We start from the raw sequence: 23,619 nt of genomic DNA, 5'->3' as shown, positions 1-23,619 counted from the left end.
GTGGCTTTTCTGTTCTCTCCAAAGTTAACCTGAGATCAATGGATGAGCTAAGGTCTGGTTCAGCAACAAACTTCCCACATTTCCTTTGCATCGGCATCTTTTAATATATTTACAGTTACAACTTCTGCCAAACTGAGAGAAGTCATTTCTAGGTACATGTTTATTTATATTGGTAGAAAGTCAAGTTTTATATGAGCATTTTAAGGAATGGTGGAACCTTCAATATTTGGTTCTAGGTCACTGTTGGTAATGAGGAGGGTACATGATTAAAATAAGAGTTTTATTTAAAATATAATATAAATTATAAAATTAGATGAGACTCAAATATGACTTTAACTTTAAATATCAACCAAGTAATGGACAGGTAAGTAAACTGAGCCATTTTATTTCTCCATAAACACTAAACACACAGGAAGAACCTAATTTCCTTTTTTGCCAGGAAAATTTGGATTTCAACCAGAAAAAGTCATATGATGTTTTGAATATATAGAATGTCACTAGTTCACAAGGCTGTAATGGAAGAAGCAAACAGCAACAACAAGCATGTCTGTATAAACATTGGCATATACACTGCAGGCATGTATTCACCATAGGTGTAGACACTATGGGCATATATTCACTAAAGGCATATATACTAGGTCATTTCTAATTTCTCTTTTAAAGATACACTCTGGAAAAACAGTTGTTTATACATTATCAGCTCCCCATTGAACATGTTTATAATAAGAATTCCCTTCTAATCAAATATCTTCTTTAATAAAATAACCAAGTCTTTCTTTAGATGTTTTGCTTAGACATATCTTTAATACATTACACTTGAGTAAATTTAACTAAAAACTCTGGTGATGCTTTTCTTAGGTGCTTTCTATGAGATGACCCATTATAGTATCAGGAATCAATGTTTGAATTAGCAGTCCATTCCCCTGTCACAAGACTATAGATGCCATCTGGTTTGCAAAGCCTGCCTACATCCCCTGATTATATCTTTAGCTTCCTTCACTGCAGTGCCTGCCAGGTGAGCCGCCAACCGCTGCAAAGGCAAAGAAACAGGGAGGCCTGGTGGGGTCATTCCTAATAAGCTAGTGTGTGAATACTAATCAGTGGTGGGGAAACAGAGGTCACCCCAGCCTGCCTGTTGGCAGGTAGCGATGTGCTCTGTGGCAGATGGCAGGCATTATCAACTCTCCACAAAGGCCTAGAAGAGAAATAAGCACCAGGGCTGAATGATAGAGTTATTGAGATTCTGAGCAAGATGCAAGCAGATGTGATGTTTGCCAGTACCCACCGTAAACAATATGCCAGCAGAATTTTTAAAAAGAGCATGTGTGTACAAACATGAAACAGAACTCATTTGAGCAATGTTAACACCTTCTTCCTCTTTAACCATGTAAGCACCCAGCTCAAGCAACTGCAATTAATGATTCCCCTTGAGACAGCTGACCCATGGACATTTAGTCTCTGAAATTTATAGCTTCTAATGACATCAGGAGACACACTTGTGAAAAGAGAAATGCCTTCATTAAATTCCGAATGAATTGCTAAAATAAAAAGATAACCAAATACACTGAGGACCACAGACAAATCTTTAGTGGTCAATCCTGACTCAGACTGCCAAGGTCAACCTGTTGTTTCATATCTCAATATCTTCAATTGATTAATATAAACCTCCAAATCAAATCACTTGTGAGTATTGTCAAACATAGAAATGGAAAAATTCTTTAGAATCTGCCAAAGCCGTAGATACTTTGGTAGAAAGAAAAGAGAATAAAATATTCCTTTGGGTGGACAAAAACATCATTAAGTGTACAATGAAAGTGGACAAACAGGTACAATTTGGATGCTTCTAGGCCCCAGCTATTGGATGAAAAACATACTCAACTCCAGAGACTTTTACCTTGAATGCATTTTAGGTACTGTTCTAAAAAATTTTGTTTATATTAAGTTAAATATTTTTTGGCTATTTGATTTAAAAATAAAACTACAAGCATGCTTTTCCCCTACAATGGCATCCCTTCCAGGAGGGGACCGCTATAGAACAATCAATCCTTTCTGCATTATACAAAGCTCTAAAAGAATGAAGCATTATGAATAGCACAAACTAGAGGAACTGGAATTTTGTTACAGTAACAACAAAAAAGTAAAGAAAAATTTTACACAAATAAGCTCACGATCCCTATATGAGCTTAAGATGGCTATGCGCAGGTACAGACCTGACATTCCAATTATTAATTCCTGTGGGAATATTTAAAAATTAATTTTAATTAGGGTAATGAGCTTTTCTTATATGATTCTTACCTGGTTAGGTTCATATACCATTAGTCTGTTCTGATACTGTGCTGTGTTAGTTACTCCACCTGTAACAGAGTAACGTGTTAGAGCATAATAATGAAATACAATGAAAAAAGAATTAGCTACAGCTAAGGATTTGTTTGTATACATCCTGGTGAACCCATGATATGATCAAGAAGTTATTATTGATGAGGTAATAGTATATTTTATTTTTCCTTTTTTTTTGTGGTACTAGGAATTAAACGAAGGGCCACTACCACCACCACTAAGCTACATCTCCCAGCCCTCTTTTTCCTTTCTTTTATTTTCTCTTTCTTTTCTTTCTTTCGTTCTTTCATTTTTTTTAAAGATGGGGTCTCACTGTTGCCCAGACTGGCCTTGAACTTGAGATCCTTCTATCTCAGTCTCCTGAGTTGCTAGGATTACAGATGTGTGCCACCACGCCTGGAAAGCAATTTCATTTTTAAGAAACGTTTCAGAAGCCCTCCATTTGAGAACAAGCAACAAGCCTGCTGATGTTATCAAAAGGGCCCTCAATTTTGGCAAGTTGCTCTGCATGGCCAGAATAAGGGATATTGTATAGGGGAAGAGAGGAGTGAACACAGTACACATAGACAAATCTCTATATAATATATGGCAAGGACATGTTATATGGAAAATTCTTTCCACTAGCTAAATTTACAATTTTAAAGTTATACTCTCCATTTATTAACACAATGATATCTTGATATTTCTTTGGAACAACTATATATAGCAAAGGACATTACTTATCAAAAGGGATTTGGAGCCAGTGCTGTGCAATAGATATAACAAAAGTCATAAATGTGAGTCACATATACAATTATAAATTTTCCAGTAGCCACATTAAAAAGTAAAAAGGAGTAATGAACTTTAATAATAAATTCTATTACCTCCATATAGCCAAAATATAATTTCAACATGAAATCAATATAAGGAAGTATCTTATATTTTTTTAATACCAAGTCTTCAAAGTCCAGAGTATATTTGACACAGGACAGATTAGACACATTTCAAATACTTAAAAAGGCACATGTGGCTAATGGCTACCAAACTGGACAGAACAAATCTAAAATTCTCCAGTGTAGCTGTTGTGGTCAATTTTTATAAAACCTCCTTAACAGTGCTTAGATCCAAAACAATTAAGACCTTCTGCTTAATCAAAATCCACAAAAAAATCATCAAACTTTTTAGGTATTTCTCCTATTTGTCCTCATAGGGGCTGAACATCCCTAATCCAAAAATCCAAATCCCAATATTCCAGAATTTGAAAACTTTTGAGCACTCACATGATGCCACAAGTGGAAAATTCTACACCCAACTTCAAGTGACAGATTGTAGTCAAAATACAGGCCCACTAAAAATGCTGTGTAAAATTATATTCAAGCTATAAGGTATATATGAAAAAAATAAATTTTGTGTTTAGATTTGGTTCCCATCTTTAAGACATCTCTGTATGTGTAGGCAAATATTCAAAATCTGAATAAATCCAAAATTTAAACACTTTTGGTCCCAAGCATTTTAGATAGAGGGTACTTGACCTATACTTCTTTTCATGGTTTTGGTATACAATAAGTCCTATGAAGTCCAAAATCTTTTAAATCCTACCTTAATTTTTTACCATCAAATGTAAAAACTAAAGAACAACACATAAAACAATACAGTGAGAAAATTTTAGGTAATAAAATAACAGGAATACAGGAACCAAAAATGTCTTTCTTTAGAAATATTGCCTTATACATAGTTCTAGACACTACTGTAAAATGAATATCATTCTTGCTTTAATAAGTGTCATGAAGAAGCAGGTAATTTGGCAATAAAGATTTAAAATTGAGCCAGGCTAGCAAATGGTAATTTTTTGAATAAAAAACATATATACTGGGCTAGGATTGTAGCTCATCATTAGAGTGCTTGCCTAGCACATGTGAGGCACTGTGTTTGATCTTCATCACCACATACAAAATTAAATAAAATAAAGGTATCTTGTCCATCTACAACCAAAAAAAAAATTTAAAAATTTAAAAAACATACATATTGCTACAATATTGACTAAGAAGTCTTTACATTTCCCCAGTTTCAAGTCACTTCCTGCCTCTAGGTCCCTGACCTTTCTTAGGACATTTATTTTAGAAAGGTTATTTATAAATTGTTTCTCTGCCTCTTTGAGATAAAAATCATTTTAAAAGACACTTGCTACTTTTACAATCCATGAAAAACTTCAAGGACTTGGGTGGGAGCCATCCCTTTGAAATATAAGCAAGATGGCACCCTATCTCCCAATTTCTGTGGGAGGGCAGGAACCTAATACTGATATGCACCAATAAGCAACAGCCTCATCATAGGGAAAAAGAGCAAACTGAGGAGTAACTGAATGTGCTCAACAATATACATCGATGTATCTTCCCCCAAAAGTCCCTCAGTACTTTTCTGCTTGTTCACGCCAGTGCTTAAAAAGCAGTTCTTAAAAATCTCTTTGCTTTGATGGAGTTTATTCCAAACTCCATTCTGATCTCTCTCCCCGCACTGAAATGGACTGTTTAACTTTATTCAGTGCAATTTTGTCTTTGACTGTTCAAATGCTTTGAATAGGTCTTCACCATCAACTCCATGGTTAAGTTTCAAATTAGTTTGAATAGGATGGGTTAGTGCCTGACTCTCAACTGAGCTGGAAGAATGGATACATAAAGATGCGGGAACCTGCCCAGACCAATCATTACTCTGATTCAATCCCTATAAGGAAATTATATCTTTCACGTATTTGATCATGGAATAGCTTGAAGGTTACACTTTTTTTTTTAATTCTAAGGCTTTCAACCACTTTTATGATCAATAAAAGTTTTGTCTTCAGAGAAAATTAACGAAGAATAGAAGGGAGATTCTTGCCTTCAAAAATATTTTCTCTGGATTTCTCATTGAACGTCTCATTTCTAAAATGAAATAAAAGGAAAACACATTTAAGAAAGCTGAGCCTAAAATGCCTATGTAGTCAAGATGTGTGTCAAAATAAATACTAATGTTTGTTTGCTTTTGCTCCCAATCTTTCCTTTCCTACCCAATTAAAAATGGAATATTCGATAATTCTCGTTCAGAATAACCACACAAGAACCATCAAATCATATACATGTTCAAGGTTGAAATGATTGCCCGTGCTTTCAGTCTGGGACATAGCTACTGGATTAATGTCCAGCTTTCCTTTAATAATTTCTGTAATTGAAAGGGAACAGAAGATAAAAGTTCCCACCTATTATTTTAAAACTTTGCAAGTTTCCCTACTTGTTTTAGAAATATGGGACAGAATTAGTATCTACTGCAGTCAACTCTCCACTTTATGACACTATTTGAAAATATTTACATGACTGTAGGTATCAGACTCTGCCCCTTATAGATTAAATGCATAAGCAATGGATTAGAATGGAGCTATTACATCCCCACTCCCAAACGGGGCACACAATATCTCCATGTATAATAAATAATGATAATTATTATTTAGAATTATTATTTACTAGCTTCCATAGATGCATCTATAATAGAATGTTTTGTTAATTTGCACTCAGTAATTAGATTTCTTACACTTACATACAAATTTTCACTCAGATGACAATGTTTAGAAATGAGATATTGGATTACTAGTTGGGAGTAAAGATAAAAGTCTCAGTTAGTTATTTGGTTGATTACCTCTAGAATGTGAAACCACAGGAGGTGCCTAGCAAGCTTAGTGTAGTAACTTTTGCCAAGTCAGAACTGCAAAGGAAAATGTTGGAAATCAGTTCTATTTCTTTCCTTTTGAAATGATTTACAAATGAGCATATAAATAAAAAATATTTCTTCTCAGTACAAAAAAATAAATTTTATAAAAATCATCCAAGTTTGCAGCCCACATTTCTTTAGCAGTGTTACTCATTTGCAGAGCTTTATCATTACATTCTCTTCACATAACACTCTTCACTTTTAGATTAATCTGCTGAAATGAGATGCTAAGGATTTGCATACAGATTTGACTATACAAAAATAGATATGGAATTAATAACAGTCTCTATATGTTTTAATTTCTCCTAGACTGGAGTACCCTTGCCTGCAGCAGTATTCCTGGCTTTGAAAGTCATCAAGCTGATTTGTCTGCTCTGGGTTATGATGCCACATGCTGCTATACTGTCCCCTGCAATCAAAGCACTTGCGAAGATAGATTCCAAGCCTTCCTCTATCGAGTATATTTTATAGATTGGCAGTTTTGATCTCCCTCCCCCACCCCAGGGGGGATAATCTGCATCTTAACAGCTTTCTATAGATACATCTGTCATTAAATATGCCATCTCATATCAGCTTCCATTTTTAAAACCAAGTTTTCTCTAACTTTGAAGTGCCAGAGTCAAAGTTAAGACTTTTCAACCAAAATTGAAAATGAGAAATCTTGTCTTATACTTTTGAACTGTGACTTAGAGATATACTGTAGGTTCCCCCAAAGTCAAATAAGTCTTTTAAAATTGCCAGAAGGAATGAAAAATTACCACCATGCTACCAATAGTGAGAAGTGCTTTCTATAATCAAGACAAGAGTAAAGTAGTTTTTCTTAAGCTTCCCTGTACAACTCCCCCCAAAATGTTGTGACAAATGAATGAATGAATACTGGAGAGAAGACTATGAGTAACTGCCAAACAAGCAAGCTTTGTCTCTGTTCCCAAGATCTGCTAAACACTCATACTGTGTTCAAAAGGCAACAACTGGTCAGTGCTGGCAGTGTATATAAAATAGAGTACTCAGAAAAACTGCTCTCATTATACTTCAGTCAGAGTGGGAAAAGTCTAATGGTTCATTTTGTTGTTGTTTTTCAAAGACAGAAAATACCTGTGTTCATACAGAGTAGAATCCTCTGATTCCTAATATAGTGCTACTGTGTAACCAATACAGAGTGGGATGCAAAGAACTGGTCATTTCCATGCTCTTAGGTTGGAGAATACTCCAGTTTGGAATTCTGCCAGCACATTCAGAATTGAGAAAAACTATCACAAGTTCTCTGCAACTTTCTTGGAGACTGCAGTGCTCACCTTCATGAAAATCTAGAGGAACAGTTTTAAAACAGGCTATAAGATTAACATGGGCTCCTTTATGACTCTGTCTCTGGGAGAGCCATTTACCATAGCCAATGCTAGGTTCCTCAGAGGCAAAATGGAGATGAGTATATATCCCTCATAGATTTGAAAGGAATTAGATAGAGTGTTTAGCATGCAGGCAATCCATAAATGGAAATTTACTAAAATACTATAGCCATTTTATTGACATTTCTAACCATTTCCATAAAAGGTACAAATGACTGTGTGGAATTGATAAATTTTGTAGTCTTAAGATAGATTATTAGAGTTCATTTTTCTAATAGCCAGGATTACTACCCAATTTATTTGGGTATCCCAGGGCTTTTTCCTTCTTTAATAGTTTAAGCTCCTCCTATATAAACTTGCTCCAATTCTCAGAAAACTGAACCTTCACACTTAATTACCCAAAGAATGACCAGGCATTAAGTGTGAATTCATATTAGCTATTTTTACAGAGCTAAATATACTATTAGCTCTTGGGAAATGTGATATCATAGGGATACTTAAATAAATTCAAGAATAAACTTTTTTATTATCTATTTTTATACAATGTTAAACTGTCCATATTTTCAGAGTGTTAATAATGCTATATAAACAATTAAAGTTGAAAATATTTGTACTAAATTATCATTTCAAATCTAGGGATACTTAATCCATGCATTAAATCAAAACTAGCATCCATATTATTTCTGTTGTACTTGAGGAACTCACACAAATGAAGAGGTAAATAATATACTCAAAACCTAAAAAGAAGGTCTCAAATTTACAAAATATAATGAAAAGGTTGCTACACTTTAAAATGTATATTATTTTTATGTCATTGAAAGTGAACAGGTACAAACTTAAATTCCAGACATAGGTATGTTGTTTTAAGTAAACGAAATGGTAAAATGTACTGTAATGCTGATGTCAACTAGGGACACCTGCTCTTTAAAATCTCAATAAAATTCACTCTAATCCCCAGTCCTCGGAATCAGAATCCTTCCTCCAAAGATTTTGCACGTTAGGATTAAGCTCTGGAGTTCACCTCTGAGTATCTCTATTGGTTTTTCTGGGTTCTTGCTGGGTCTTTTCTCTCTCTCCTGTGTCAACCAGCTCCATAAACCATTCCCCATTTCCATGATGTACCTTTAACCATCTTCCTTCATCTTGGGAATAAAAAAAAAATGACATAATTCACATGGTTTTAGCAAAAACCATCCAGCTTACCCTTTATCCTAGCCTCTTGATTTCTAGCGTTATCATCTAGACTAAGACAATTATCTCCATGAGGTAAATTCTAGACTCAATGGTTTGAGCTTTTTTAAAAAAATAAAATAACAATTTTAAAGATTATTAGATTACTATACTATAACACATGATTCTTTCAGAAAACAATTTCCTAACCCAAACCAATATATGCTGAATGTTAGTTACATGATCTGGGGAGTCATGTAACCTCTTTAAATCTCTCTGCATAGCAGGGTAAGGGTAAACAAAGTGCTGTATCTTCAGAACACAGGTCAGTGAATTTAGGATGAAACTTTCATGTTTTTATTTTGTTTTGTTTTGTTTTTGAAAATGTAGGTAATCTGACTACTTTCCTTTAAACCACTTGGATTTAAAAGCAATGCAGAGTAGTTCATTTCCCCATTTGGCTTCTGTCTCAAGTTAATTGTGTGGTTGTAGTTTTTATCCCTTTCAGATATGGAAGGGTAAAGGCTGAGGGTAGAAGTAAAGAGGAGAAAAAATAACTGTTGGGAGAAGCTGGTTGTTACACTCTAGAGCAACGAAGATTTAATTCTTAATGAACATGCCAATTCACTATGAACTTTTTTTTTTTTTTTTTGGCAGTACTAGGGATTGAATGTAGGGTCTCCCTGCATGCTAAGCAAACACTCTACCATTGATCTACATCACCAGCCCTTTTTATATTTGAGACAGGGGCTTGCTAAATTGCCCAGGCTGGCCTTGAACTTGTGATCTTCTACCTTGGCCTTTGAAGTAGCTGGGTTTGTAGGCATGTGCCACTGCACCTGGTTTCACTGTGAACCTTAAAGTGACATGTCAAGTTATGAAATACTAAACTTCTAAAAAGCTGGTGGCCTCCTCATGTGACAACTGTGTGCAGGGGCAACAAACAAAGGTTCTATTATCTATTGCCACAACAAATGAGGGCATTATGTTCTCCCTCAAGCATACCTTCAGCCCCTGACTCTCACCTAACTGGAATCCCAGCATACTAAACTCCTTCCAGTAGGATCCGTTAGCCTATTCAGTCTAAAAGCCTTCCACTGTGAATGAATCCAGAATCTGCCTTTTCCAATTCTCTACTGAGAACTGCCAAAAAAAAAATAATAATAATAGAACAGAAATATGCAAATGGGGCCACCACAATTTTATAACTTCCAATCTTAGTATGGACTCTGAAAACTTAATTTTAAAAAACCTATCAATTCCTTCTCTATTTACTCTTTGAAGTTTTTTGACAGGTCACTCTCCTCAGGCTTTCTGACCTAGTCCTGACATGACACAATCTCAACAGTCTATTCTGCCTCTCACTTGAATCTATCAACAAGGAAACCTCTCAGGTTCCTGTCCCTCATCTGTGAACATGCTTGGGTCCACCCCTATCATTATTTTTTTCTCCCCAGGATTAGTGCAGGAGGGGTCTTTTTCTTCCCATTTAGAGAACCATCCTTGCCCCACTCCCAACACACCTATACCTTCCTGCCTGTTCAGGACTCCGTGTCTGTTGTCAATATTGTATCCCAGGATTTATCACCATTGTTGGTACCTAGGATTCGCCCTCCGCATTTACCAACCAAATGGGTGCCCCTCTTTCCTACATCTTCAATCCCACTCAATTCTTTTTCTTAACTGTAAGTTTTATTAATGCACATGCAACCTTTAAAAATGTCCTCATTTGACCCTCTTATAACTATGCTCTCTTTTCTCAGCTAAACTTTCCTCTTCCTTCTTTCTCTTCTAATCTCCTTTTTCTCTTCCTAAGGCCAAAATACTATTCATTTATAATAAAAAAATGTTGCTATCATGTGGACTGAAATATGTGTGTACCTAGAAACAGGAAATTCTCTTCATGTAGGGGAAGCCAGGCAATAATTGAAAACTTGTCTGATAAGATCAGATTCAGTGAAAGTTTAGATGATACACTGTCCATGGGTATTGTAAAAGAGAATTTTTCAGATTTCTTGTCAATGTAACTTGAACCTATGGTTTCTACTTCCTGACTTTCCAGTCACATTAAACTACTAAATTCTAGTGTCCACTTGTTGAACTCCCCTGAAATTGCTTTCACTGTATTTCTCCTGATTGAAAAATGTAGAAGAAATATTTTGGACCTTGAGGTCCCTGTGGTCTTGGGCAGCTCTTCCTCACTGGACCTTCTGTATGGTTCCTGTTAACACTCCTCCCCTCTTCCCACCTGTCTATCCTGCATACTAGGGCTTCTTCCTGAGTCCCCCACTCAGCACCCTCCTTACCAGTGTTTCCCAACCTTCTTCCCTTGACTCATTTCCAGATCATCTCTGGCCCATGAGTCTTCTCATACTTTCTACTACCTCCTTCTATTATCTCACATTTGCTCTGAAAAACAGAAGACAGTGTCCTCTCTGAGTCCAAGGGAGGGGTATAGAGGAAAATCAGAGACAGTGAGGAAGTTAGGGACAGTGGAACAGGCTGTGTGGGAGAAGGATAGTAGGGCATGGAGAGGGCAAGTGTGTCACATGTTTGGTGAGCTGAGTCAACACCCTACCATCCTCTTAACTATTCTCCTCCCAAAGGATCAGCACCCTTGGTATGGTCAGCCTTTTGTATCCAGGGGTTCCACATTTACGGATTTAACCAACCACAGATGCAAAATATTTTTGGAGAAATGTATCTATAATGAACATCTACAGACATTTTCCCTCTGTCATTATTCCCTAATCACATAGTAAAACAACTATTTACATAACACATTGTATTGTAATATACAGAATGACATACTTGGGTATATGCAAATGCTATATGCCATTTTATGTAAGTGAACCCCTCTGAGGATTTTCTTATCTGTGGTATGTGTGTTTGTGTGTGTGTGTGTGTGTGTGTATGTGTGTGTGTGTGTGTGTGTCCTGGAACCAACTCCCCATGGACACTGAGCAACAATTATATAGGCACAAAGTGGATTGCTAGGTTTGTCCAACATTCTATTTGCCAGAAGGACAGAGAGGGGTTAATGGATGTATATAAAGTATTCAGTAATCTGAGGCCAAGTTCGGTTGGAGTTCTGGTTCCCCCCACCCCGCTGCAATATTTACTCCCTGCATTGCAAAGACTCTGTACCTTGCAAAGATTTCTACCATAATAATTATATACTAGGCTCTACTTTGTTCCTCTAGTGCTAGTCTAGAATAGGACCTAGGGAGCTTAGGAACTCTGCTCAGCATCTTGTGATTGATAAGAAGTGGGGCAATTTCACATATATGTATGACCATACTCTACTGTCTCGGGACACCACAACAAAACTTCTACCATGCCTGCTGTTAATTACCAATATTTTGTACATAATTTAAAAAATGTAAGCAAAATACTATCTACACTGAGAAAGGAAAGTGAAAACTATGGTATTTTTAAAATGTTAATAAAATTTTACATTGTTCTAATTTTAATAGATACTAGAAAAACCAAACTCCCTTTAGTAGTTTTAAATAAATTAGTTATTTTAAAATGGGGCAATAAAGCTTCATATAAATTTAATCAATACAAAAATAAACATAGCTTCCAGGGAGTTAAAGAAGCTTTAACATATGTTCTTTCATTAATGAAATATCTTAAAAAGTCTTTGATTGTCAGCTCCTAGAGGGCAGGAATTAATCGTATTTATCTATGACCCAACACTATGCTTTATAAGGATGTATCATTCACTAAGAGAATCAATAAAGCATTAAATACATTGCTTTTGAGCAAATGCAATAACATTCGTCTTATTTTTATAGTTTTAAAGCACTAATTTTGTAGCTAGTTTCTCATTATCTTGCTGCCATTAGACAAAAATAAAAAGATAAGTCGTTCTGCAAGATGAGCTCAGGATTAATTTTCCCGCACACACTAAAAGAAAAAAAAAAGATATTTTTAGTAGTTCACAGACCATACCTTACAACAGAGAGCATGTATTTTAAAACACAGCTGCAGGATATTTAATGCTTATTTTATTTCAGTACTGTGAATTTCAAATTGAAATGGTATGGAGCATTTGTGAACTGGGTCACAATGTCAAATGCTATAGGAGCTTGTAAAATTTGACTATCTCTAACATCTTAAATTAAATGCTAATGGGTATAGCCATACAGCCTGAGTTCCTGAATTCCTTTCTGCTTGTCACACATTAAAAATTATGGACAGTATTCAAGATGTCTTGAACCCAAGATGGACAAAAAGAGAAGTGGGGGAGGGAGGGAGGGAGGGAGGGAGGGAACATGCTGAAAATATTGAGTCTCTAAAGAAACATTCATTTTATGTTCTATGGAACAGAACTAAGCCTCTAAAATCCACATTCTATAATCCATACTACACCTCAGGCAAAGCTTGTAAAATTCCAGAAGGATGCCAATGACTCAATCCCCCATCAATTAAATTGGAAATACTTGATTATTTGGTCCAAGATAAGAAATAGCCTCAAACATTTTCATCTGCTCCAATAAATTAGGTTAACATTTCTAAATCAGTGATAGGGATGGTGAAGTATACCTGTCTTTTTTTTTAAAGGGGCCCATTAGCAAATCTAGTCACCCCTCCCTATTCATGGTTAGATTCACAATTGATTTATTATAAGCTGGGCCTGAGGAAAAAGGCAGATGACTGAAGGTATTAGAAATGTCAGGTGATTTCCTCTTCTTTCCAATTAAAGGTATTGTACTGTACACAGGAAAGTGAGTTTTTCATCTCAAGTACACAGTAGGGAGAAACAAACCTGAGAAAATTGTGATTGTTTTCATTAAGTACGGTTAACACAGGCAGCATACATTAGTGCAAAAGAAGAACAAAGAAAAATGTGTTTTCTTTACTAGTAGGAAAAACACAAAGTGAGAGAGCAGAAAGATATATAATAAATTGACAGATTTAATAAAATGGAAAAGGAAACATACCAGCTCATATTGAAAGGGAAGTTAACTCGATACCAGGATGATTGATCTAGCCAGTCTAAGACGAGCTCCTGTGCTTTCTTAAGCCTCACTGAAAAAGGTACTAAGTAGTTCTATCTTTAAAACTATGTAAAGGAAACTCCAGCATTTCTAAAAAGCTAGCTTTATAGTCCAAAACATAAGGAATGTTTATTTAAATATGAGAAATTTATACAAAGTTTAGAAGGTGCAATGAAAAATTTAGGAATATAGTAAATTAACAATACATGAAACCAAATGAGTCAATGGAATGAATATAAATTGGGAGAAAACATAAACTGCATTGATTTCATAAATCCATCATTGTTCTGTTGTACAAGGAAGTACAGATCTGTTCTTTCTATTAGAAAAGACTTATTTGCAGTGAGTTGGAAGTTTCTTTAGCAAAACCAACAGGATATAGTCCTGGCAGCTATTTTCTTAACTGTTGAAATATATATTTCAAGAAAAAGAAAGAAGTTACTAGATAAACAAGGCTTTTATTTAAATATATCTCTATACACTTTATTTAAATATATCTCTATATACTCATTTCTACTGCTGGTTTGGTACATAGGAAGAGTAATTATTAGGTTCTGTTAACTTACTCTCTTCCATACTACTAGTTGTAACTTCATTTATTAATTTATTGAGCACTTAAACCCTAATGTTAGTTAGCTCACATCAAAATCAGTGACTTGTCACTCAGAGAAGCTGAGACTGTGAATGTGTCATTGGTTATTGAAAATAAAAGGACAAAATGAGTAAATACAAACAAATTTAATTTAATGTGAGTAAGAATTTTGTCAAAACAGCTGTTAAAAAATTGGAGATGATTACTGAAGAAAGCTGAGAAAACTTCACTTCATAAAGGGATCATTTTCTCCAAGTACAAACATCAAAGTTACCCTTACTATTTATGTCATAAATCTTTCTATTCCCCTTGATGACACAGAAATTCAAGTTGCATTTGGGTTACATTGTGTATCCCTCAACTGAAAGAAGATGCAACTTCCTTCCCTGTAGGCCATTCTTTCAAAAGCAGACACTTCAGGTCTTTTTCCACAGTGGGAATGAAAACACAGGTTGACACTGTGAGACTGATACCATATGCCCCACAGACTCCTTGTACATGCCAAAAGGCAGCCAGTAGGGGTGTGAAGGTGTTTGTAGGTGTAGATGAAACAAGATTGGCAAGGATCGAATAAACCATTGAAGCTGGATTATGGGCTCATGTTCAATATATTAGTCCTTTTACTTTTTCCATAAACAAAAGGTGTTTAAGAAAAAATAAAAAGCAAATTAAAATACAGCTCAAACTGTACTCCCAAACAATTAGTAAAAATGGGAAGGTAAACAGGAATGAAAGATTCAGATGGTAAAGAATAACACTATTCACAGATAATACAAAAGCTTTGTTTCATTAACTTAAATGCCTTCCTTCAATACACAGCATAGTTAATACCTAAATATATATCCATTGCTATACCCAGAAAAATGGATTTACTAGGCGTTTACCTTTTCTAACTTGACTGTGAAGAAATGACTTATTGTCAGGCAGCCAAAAGAGAAAGAAAAAGCAAAGGACTTAGATAAAACACAAATTGTGCAACACAATCCAAGAATTGAGGGCTGATGATTTAAACAATAGAAGGTTTGATAGAAAAACAGATGTGATGGGCCATTAACTTTCAACTTAAATTTTTACACCACTAATCACTCATAAATTCATAGAAAGGTCAATTACTTCTAATTACATTGTTCTCTATGGAGTAGGTGCTCAATAAATGATTGTTAATTAGCTAAAATAGCATCCTTAACTCAATCACACAAGGACATACTACCAAAGCTTGACTTTTAAATTTATGCCATAGTGAACGTGTTTTTAGATTAAATCCAACATATGAGGCATATTCTACCTGATATCCAAAGAAGACCATCAGCCACATATCCAGCATGACATGATAGAGATCGATCAAAGGACTGCACAAAAGTCCATTTGTTCTTCTTGGGGCAATATCGCTCAACTGTAGGCAGAACCTGACGCAGTTCATTTCTGCCCCCAACTGCATAGAGGTATTCATCCATGGCACCCAACACAAAATGCTCCCGGCAGTTTTTCATGGGTGCTATCTCTGCCCAAGAATTACTGCGGGGATCATAGCGACAGGCAGTCCTCACAGCACATGTCCGGCCACTGGCATGCTCCACTTCCCCTCCTGCTACAAAAAGAAAGTCCCCCATGACTGCCACACAGTGGTGACTCCTTCCCACAGGCATGGGAGCCAGTTCACTCCAGTTGGCAATGGCAGCTATGAGAGCATTCTCCTGATCAACAGGATTAAAGTACCGAAGTTCCTTGACTTTACACACCTCACGCTTTTTCCCACCAATGATATACAGAGTATCTGATTGGAAGCGTGGTTTGGTCCTGCAGGTCTGCCAGACAGGCTGTGCATAGATGCTCTGGTGGTATTCCAGGGCCTCGTTGACAAGAGCTGTTGCCGTCTCACTTGCCTGGACGAGGGGATGGGACAGGGCAACTGTATGGAGAGTATCCACATCCATTAGGCCAAAGCGGATATACTGCAGGAGTTCATCCATGTACTGGTAATGGCAGTTGTGTTCCAACCACCTCACAGCTAGCTGAAACAGAGGGAAGTGAGATAAGAGGAGAATCAAAGGTAAGAAAGAAAAAGCAACAGCAATGACTACACACAGATTTCCATATAATCTTTCAGACACTTAATAAAATTTTTCCTACAAAGTACAATACTGGAATATTTTTAATTGGTGCATTACAATTATACCTAATAGTGGTATGTATTGTAATGCTGGAATATTTTGATACTCAGGCAAGCAAAATTCCCCCCCCCCCATATCAGCAGAGACACAGAAGAACTGTGGTAATCATTGCCATCTCCGCTCAAGTAACATGTTAATCCATGAGGCAAGATGATGTACCAACATGAGAAAAATAAGAAAACATGAGATCATCTGGAACCACAGGGTGTACGTGAGAGAAAATCAGTATGACATTAGTATAATGATTTAGAAAGAAAAAAGACTTTCCCTACCCTTTTGGTTGGCATAACAGTCAGGAAGCAAGAAGGAAAAAAGTAAGGTTTCAACTTGACAATTTTATTTATTTATTGTCTGTTAATTAGTTTTCACCTTGAAGGCAGTTGTTATTTGCATATGTAAGATGCTGGCAATTTTTTAGGGTCATTTTCACAAGCAGGGGTAGAAGAGTTTATCTTTGAATGTGACCAAAATAGTAGAACATAATCCTTACTAACTTTTTAACTCACCCTTCCAGATCTCTTACAAGAAAGAAGGGATTAAGAAATTTTGGTTATAGGAAAAGACAATTTCTTAAAATGGAAGCAGGTATATTAAGTTATAAATAACAAAATTAACATTAATTTAAAAAAATACCATCAAAGAAAAAATTCACTTATGGAACACCTGAAATAATTTAATTAATGTGGCTTGATATTTAAGTTTGGCAAATGTTCCCATCAACATAAAACAGTATATATAATATCTCCAGTCAATATAGTTGATATGAATTATTCTTAGCAGAACCTATGTTAAACTAGATTTTCTAGATAACACCAATGATGGTGTTGGATCTGAAGGAGTTAGCAGGAAAAAAGCCATGAATTGGAACATTAAATCATTTTTATTGTGTTTTACTTCCTTTCTGATCTATGGAATTAGGGCTCTGGGCTTCCCTGTTCAGATGACGCTTAGCATACAGAAGAAGAGAGAAGGAAGTATGGTACTCTTGTGTCAGATTTTCATCCCAGTAAAAAGAATCACTAGGTTCTCTGAAGCACTGGATAATTTCAGACTTCCAGAGTTTCTGCATCCATTTGACAAAAGGCTCCAAATGTCCAGGTGCCTTTTGGTCTTGTCTTTTTAGCTTCTGAATGAAGTGAATGAGGAACTGAATTCGCTTCTGCTGTGTAGGGAAGTGCATCCTTAATAATTACAGAGTGAAGAGAAATGAAAAAGAATGTCACTGGGTACCAACGAGGCAGGCACCATGGAGGGCAGTTAACTGACACTCTCTAGATGTTCTCATAGAAAGTAGTATTTTTATTTTAATTAGATACCAACCTGACGAAAAAAATGGACTATATATGGTAACATCAGCAATAATCAAAGATGTTGCAAAATAAAATGCCACTCATCAATCACCAGGTCTCTGCCAGAAGTGGAGAGGGCATTCCATGTATGGCATCCTAGTTTTCATCCACCCTAATTTTAGAAGTTTCAAGGGACGGGGTTCCAATTATCTCCCTAGAGAGATAATTCAACAACATATTAAATGATTTTTCATTCTTTGCCCATAGAGTTTCCAAAAGTTCTTAGAAATAAAGTCATCTTGCACAAGGTCATTTCTTGTGTACCAGGTAAAATTTTCTAAAACTAATCTTTGATATTGCTCCTAACTTAATTGAGTAATTCCAGTTGATATTGCTTTGCTTTACAAACAATTTCTCAGCATCCTTACATCCTTATTGTTTTGCATCTTTCATATAGATATCACAGGAAACAGCTCTGGAGAAACATTAAATATCCATGTCGCCATAGCTTCTTTTTATAGCATAGTGCTGCCCATTTAATTATTTTTCTCTCTCCTCATAAATCAGTTCTTCCTATGTCATAATTAATCTTCCATCCCATCTCTGAACACTCTTCAATTTATCTTTATACCAAACAGTATCACTAACTGCATGAGAGATACACAAGCCTCAACTATGCTCTGCTGTTAAGGAAATCTCTAACAAATCAAATTAGCAATTCAACAGTGACCTCTGTGTGCTATTACTGATTAATTTCTGGCTTTCTCTCTACCACCCCATGTCACATGTATCATGATTCTTTCCATGTCCAATTTCCCTAAATATTATATACTACACAATACATACATATATATATATATATATATATATATATATATATGTTTGCATTTTCTGAGTGATATTTCTTTCTTTCCAACATTTTTAACTTTTATAGATCTCATATAATTTTCACACCATTATATTTTATTTACATTATCAGAACACTCAAGTCATCTATATTTGGTGGGTTTATTTTTCCTCCAGATCAAAGATGAATGTAATGAACTATTCTGCCACCAACTAAAAACCTTGCATGCATATGAATTACCAGGGATTTCTGGTTAAATGCAGATTCTGATTCAGTAGGAAGAGTGTGGAATTAGGAGTTTACATTTCTATCAAGCACTTTGGTGATGCATATGCCACAGGTCCATGGATCACACTTTGAGTAGGATGGTTACAGATTGATTTTTATTCATAAAATAGTGTTCTTCTACCATGCTGTCTGAATTTAGTTACGTCAGAAAGCTACATTAACTGTTCCATCCATAGGATAAAATGCTGCCCCACTGGAGTTAATATATTGTTTTAAATTGAAGAAGAACTCAGAGTAATACCTTAATTAAGATATAGGACATGTAATTAGCTTGACCGTATGGATAAGATAACATCTTGAGACTCTGGTTCTATATGGTCTATAAATCAACAGTTGACTTATGTTATCAATTATATAAAGTAAGTCTTATTAAACATACTGAACTTTTGCTTTTGCAATAATACATAAATAAATGTAAAATTGTTACTATGCTGTCTTTTTACTTTACGTTTAAAAAATATAAAGGAGAAAAACCACTGAAAGCAAAGGTAGTTTCTACTTAGCCTAATAATGAAAGAAATAGGGAGAAAATTTCAAAACAACGAGCCATTTCAAAATCACTTCCATGCTGTGAACCTCACTGAAGCACTATTCACTTCTATGCTTAATTAAGGGCAAGGTTGTAGAAAGAATCCAGGAACCCATTTAAGGGCTTGAAGACTCTAGTAAGCGGAAGACAGATTGATCACTGAAGCATCACAGAACCCAAAGACCACAGTTAGCTTTGTAGCATATATTGGTGCTTCAGCTTGAAAAAGCTTATTCTTAGAACTGATGGATTTTAAAATGATGACACTACACTGAAAAACCATAGTTCAGAGGAGGCTGAAATCCTGTTGTATCTTATCTATTCTGGCATGGTGATATCTCCACCACCCTAAACTCTAATATTTAATGGGGGAGGAAATGAAGCATGAGGTCAAAGTCCTACCTCCTACATTTTTGGTGACAAATCCAGCAAGAGTGGAAAAAAAATTACAGATTCGGTTTGGGAAGGCTCAACAAAGACTGCTCAGGAAATAGGGTCCTTAGGTGAGATTTTCCTAAACAATGTGTAACAGCAGATGAGCATCTCCAAAAACTCCAGGGGATTTCCCATGCACCTTGCCTAGAATCCCAATAGAGAATCATTCCTTCCAAAAAGGAGTCTTAGCTATAGCTTAATCTGACCCCCGTTCATCTATCTTCTCTCAGATTCTTGATAAGTACAGTCTTTGGCCCATAGTTGCCTATAAATATTTGCTTTAAAATGAAAAATTCTTTGCAACTGTTCTTAGGCTATTTCCATTTCTCTTAAACAAACAATATCAATTCCTTTAATCCTTTATATCTTTATTTATTTATCTTCCACAGACTGTAGTTTCCCATTTTATTATCTTATCGTTAATGGTTTTCCTATAAGGCCTTTATAAGCTCTCAGAACTCCACATGCAGCACACAGTGCTCTACACTTACATATATATAAGCCCTTGTTTTCCTCCCTAACATGCTTGGTGCTGGCTGACTCTATTTGAGATTCTTGACGATGCAAGAAACACTACAGTCTTTTAAGTTTCAAATAAGTAATAAATTGTTCAGGCAAGAAGAAACTTTAGAATACATTTGGTTCAAGCTTCTCAATTTTATAGCTGGAAATCAAATCCAGACAAGTTAACTGAATCCAAGTCATGCAACTAATTAGTAGAAAAGCTGCAACCAGAAACCCAGTCATTAAATTCCATAATCTATTTTCTATTATGTCAACCTTGTCATTATTTCACCATCAATAATTATTTTAAGGTAGTATTCAGGCAAACACACTCAAGTTCAAATATGACTTACATATTCTCTAAATTAGAAAAATAGAATCCATTTTAAAGTAAGTACATGTTGCTTCCAGATAGGTACCATATATTAATAGTACTAATTAAAGAGTTTGTATTTAAAGAACAAGCATTTCAGGGGAAAGGACATGCTTTGAATCTTAAATTAGTGTTTCGCCTTTTTTTTTTTTTTTTTTTTTGGTAACACTGGGGATTGAACTTGGGGTTACATTACCACTGAGTTATATTCCCTAGTACCCACCCCTTTTTTAATTTTTATGTTGAGACAGGGTCTTATTTAGTTTCTGAGGCTGGCCTTGACCGTGCAATCCTGTTTCCCGAGTCATTGGGATTACATGCGTGCCCTACTAACACCTGGCGATGTTTTGAAATCTAAAATTCTAGATCCTTTTACAGAAGTAGATATTTTGAAGTCCAAGTCTGCTTATATATGTCTCTACATATGTGTGCTATAAAACATGACCCTAAAACAATAAGAAACCATACCCTGACAGATTCCTAGAAAACGTATTAATTATCAAGTCATGTTAATCCCAAAATACACATCAGTATGCTCTTCCCCAGAAGTATCTTTATGCTTTGCAAACAGATAACACAAGTGCTCTTAAAAAACAGCTTCTCAACAGATGAGTTATCAAATCTTTTAAAGTAACAATAACAAAATGTAAAGCTCTTATGACATCATCTAAAACTATTTCTTTGTCTTGGTCCACAAATATTCTTTTTACACTCAAAAGGATGTTCTTATGGAACTCATCAGCCCGCACTGAGTAAGCAATGACTGGTGTTTTTTCATAGCCTTACTCTGCCCTGTTGGCCAGGGGAGGCAATTATTATTCTCCAGTCTAAAACGTGGTTTGTAGACAGCTTTGCTGAAGGTGCAGACTGAGCTTTCCTTTTTGCAGAAGCCCATGCTGTGAAGGCACAAGTGTCTATGTCCTTGCCAGTCCTGACATCCTATTCAGATAAACCAGGGCACCTGTTTCCCCTGACTGTCCAAAAGGCAGCATAAATCTTACAGTTCTGCAGTTTCAGAAAGGGACAAAGGAAGGGCACAGGAGCAAATCAACAACCAACTGACACTGAACCTCCACCAGAGTGCTGGGCATGTTAAATAGCACCTGGGTAACAAGGAGTGGGAATCAGAGCAGCATGTTCTAATAGAATGAATGATGCTGCATAGACGTAACTTTTCCTGTCTAAATGAACTATCAAGCATGCTCTCTTGTCTTCTCATCCAGGTCTTCAAAGGGAAGTTCAGTGATTGTTATTAAGTAGACTATTTTATACACTATTTTAAAATGCCTTGAATTCTAATAAACCTGAAACTTTAACACGATACCCTCTTAATATAAGTACCATTTCTTTACTTTAAAAATATGGAAAGTTTCCCTAATACAAATGAGCGGATGTTGGGATTTGCCAGGCTATATTGCACAGAAGCTCACCTCTTTAATGTGAGGCAAGTAAGGTCCAAACAGTGATATATTACATCAGAATAATGACTGCCACAGAAAAGAAAGCTTATGTTACTAAATAAATGCTCAAAATCTTACATTCACAGTCATTCCTTTAAGACCAAATGAAAAATTTCAGTTCAAAAAGACAGCATTCCCATAAAACCCCAAAGCACCAGAAACGAAGGACTCAGGATCAGAGCATTTTCTTCTACCATAACAATGAAAATGTTCCCATAGAAAAATATTAAAAATTATAACAGTGCTTACTCAAGTGCTACAATTAAAATTGTGCCGACATTTTGCTTGTAAAACAGATTTTTCAAGGGAGGTTGCACGTTAACCATTATAGCTGACTATAGACATGCAAGACACATAGGCTATTTTTTCCTCTAAGAAATGTATTTCAGTGAAATCAAATCTGATGAGGCTCCAGATCATATACTGTCAGGGGAAAAAACCTGACAGATTTTAAAAAGAATATTCAGCTTAGCAGATGTGATAATAAAACATATTCTTTCATTGTTCATTTAAAATTTTATGAAGTTGGGAGATTGATAGCATTCTTATTTTCACCTTTTGTATAAAATTGTGCTCTGATAATCATTTTTATAATACTGCAGGGCTCAAAAAGCAAAATCCCTTGATACTGAATGTGTCTCTTACCCAGAAGAGGGTAAAGACACAGGACTAGAAAAATCACAATAAAAACTCCCTAAGGCCGTTCACATTTAAGTTCCAGATAATTAGTTAGGCAAATAAAAAGTGACCCGAGTTTTTCTTTGGTTCAATCTCATAACACAAGAGGACTTTTAAAAAGGTAAGTTGTATAGCAAAATGAAGAAAAAATAAAGATAGAAAAAGAGGTAAGGAGAAATCAGAAAAGAAGATAAATTATCCATTTGCTAATGACATAATACTATATCTAGAAGACTCAAAAATAAAACCCTCCTTCAGAAGACTTCTAGAGCTGATAAACTAATTAAACAAAGTAGTAGGAAAAAGATCAACATTCATAAATTAATAGCTTTCCTATACTCAAATAATGAATCCACTGAGAAAGAAATCAGGAACATTATCCCATTCATAATAACCTCAAAAAGTAAAATAAAATACTTGGGAATAAATCTAACCAAAGAGGTGAAAGACCTCTAACATGAAAACTACATAACACTAAAGAAAGAAATTGAAGAAGATCTTAGAAGATGGAAAGACCTCCCATGTAAATGGCCATACTACCAAAAGCCATATACAAATTAAATTCAGTCCCTATCAAAATGCCAATAGCTTCTTCACAGAACTAGAAAAATCAGTCCTAAATTGCATTGGGAAGAATAAGAGACTCAGAATAGCTAAAGTAATACTGAGCCAGAAGAGTGATGCTTGAGGCATCACAATAACTGTTGTCATATTATACTACTGAACTATAATAATACAAACAGCATGGAATTGCCATCAAAACAGAAATGAAGACCAATGGAACAGAATAAAAGACACAGAGACAAACTCACATAGTTGTAGTCATCTGATATTCAACACAGATGCCAAAAATACATGTTGCAGAAAAGAGCCTTTT

General features: G+C 35.5%; 1 protein-coding gene across 3 annotated transcripts in view; it reads right to left on the bottom strand.

Moving 5' to 3' along the window:
- Positions 1-23,619, bottom strand: part of KLHL32 (kelch like family member 32) — a 191,652-nt gene that overhangs the window by 11,257 nt on the left and 156,776 nt on the right. Inside the window, exons 8-9 of one of the 3 annotated variants that reach the window (XM_081295657.1) lie at positions 15,454-16,180; positions 2,296-2,354 (exon numbers count right to left, since the gene is read on the bottom strand). In XM_081295657.1, coding sequence (XP_081151783.1) covers positions 2,296-2,354; positions 15,454-16,180 — 786 coding nt within the window. Of the gene's footprint in view, positions 1-2,295; positions 2,355-15,453; positions 16,181-23,619 lie in introns of those variants that run through there. The other 2 variants (XM_081295658.1, XM_081295659.1) reach the window with 2 other exon arrangements.

The sequence above is a fragment of the Spermophilus citellus genome (genome assembly GCF_964194105.1).
Source record: "Spermophilus citellus genome assembly, chromosome: 5".
Lineage (NCBI taxonomy): Eukaryota > Metazoa > Chordata > Mammalia > Rodentia > Sciuridae > Spermophilus > Spermophilus citellus.
The sequence above is the reverse complement of the archived record's forward strand: the minus strand, read 5'-3'. Positions and strand labels throughout refer to the sequence as shown.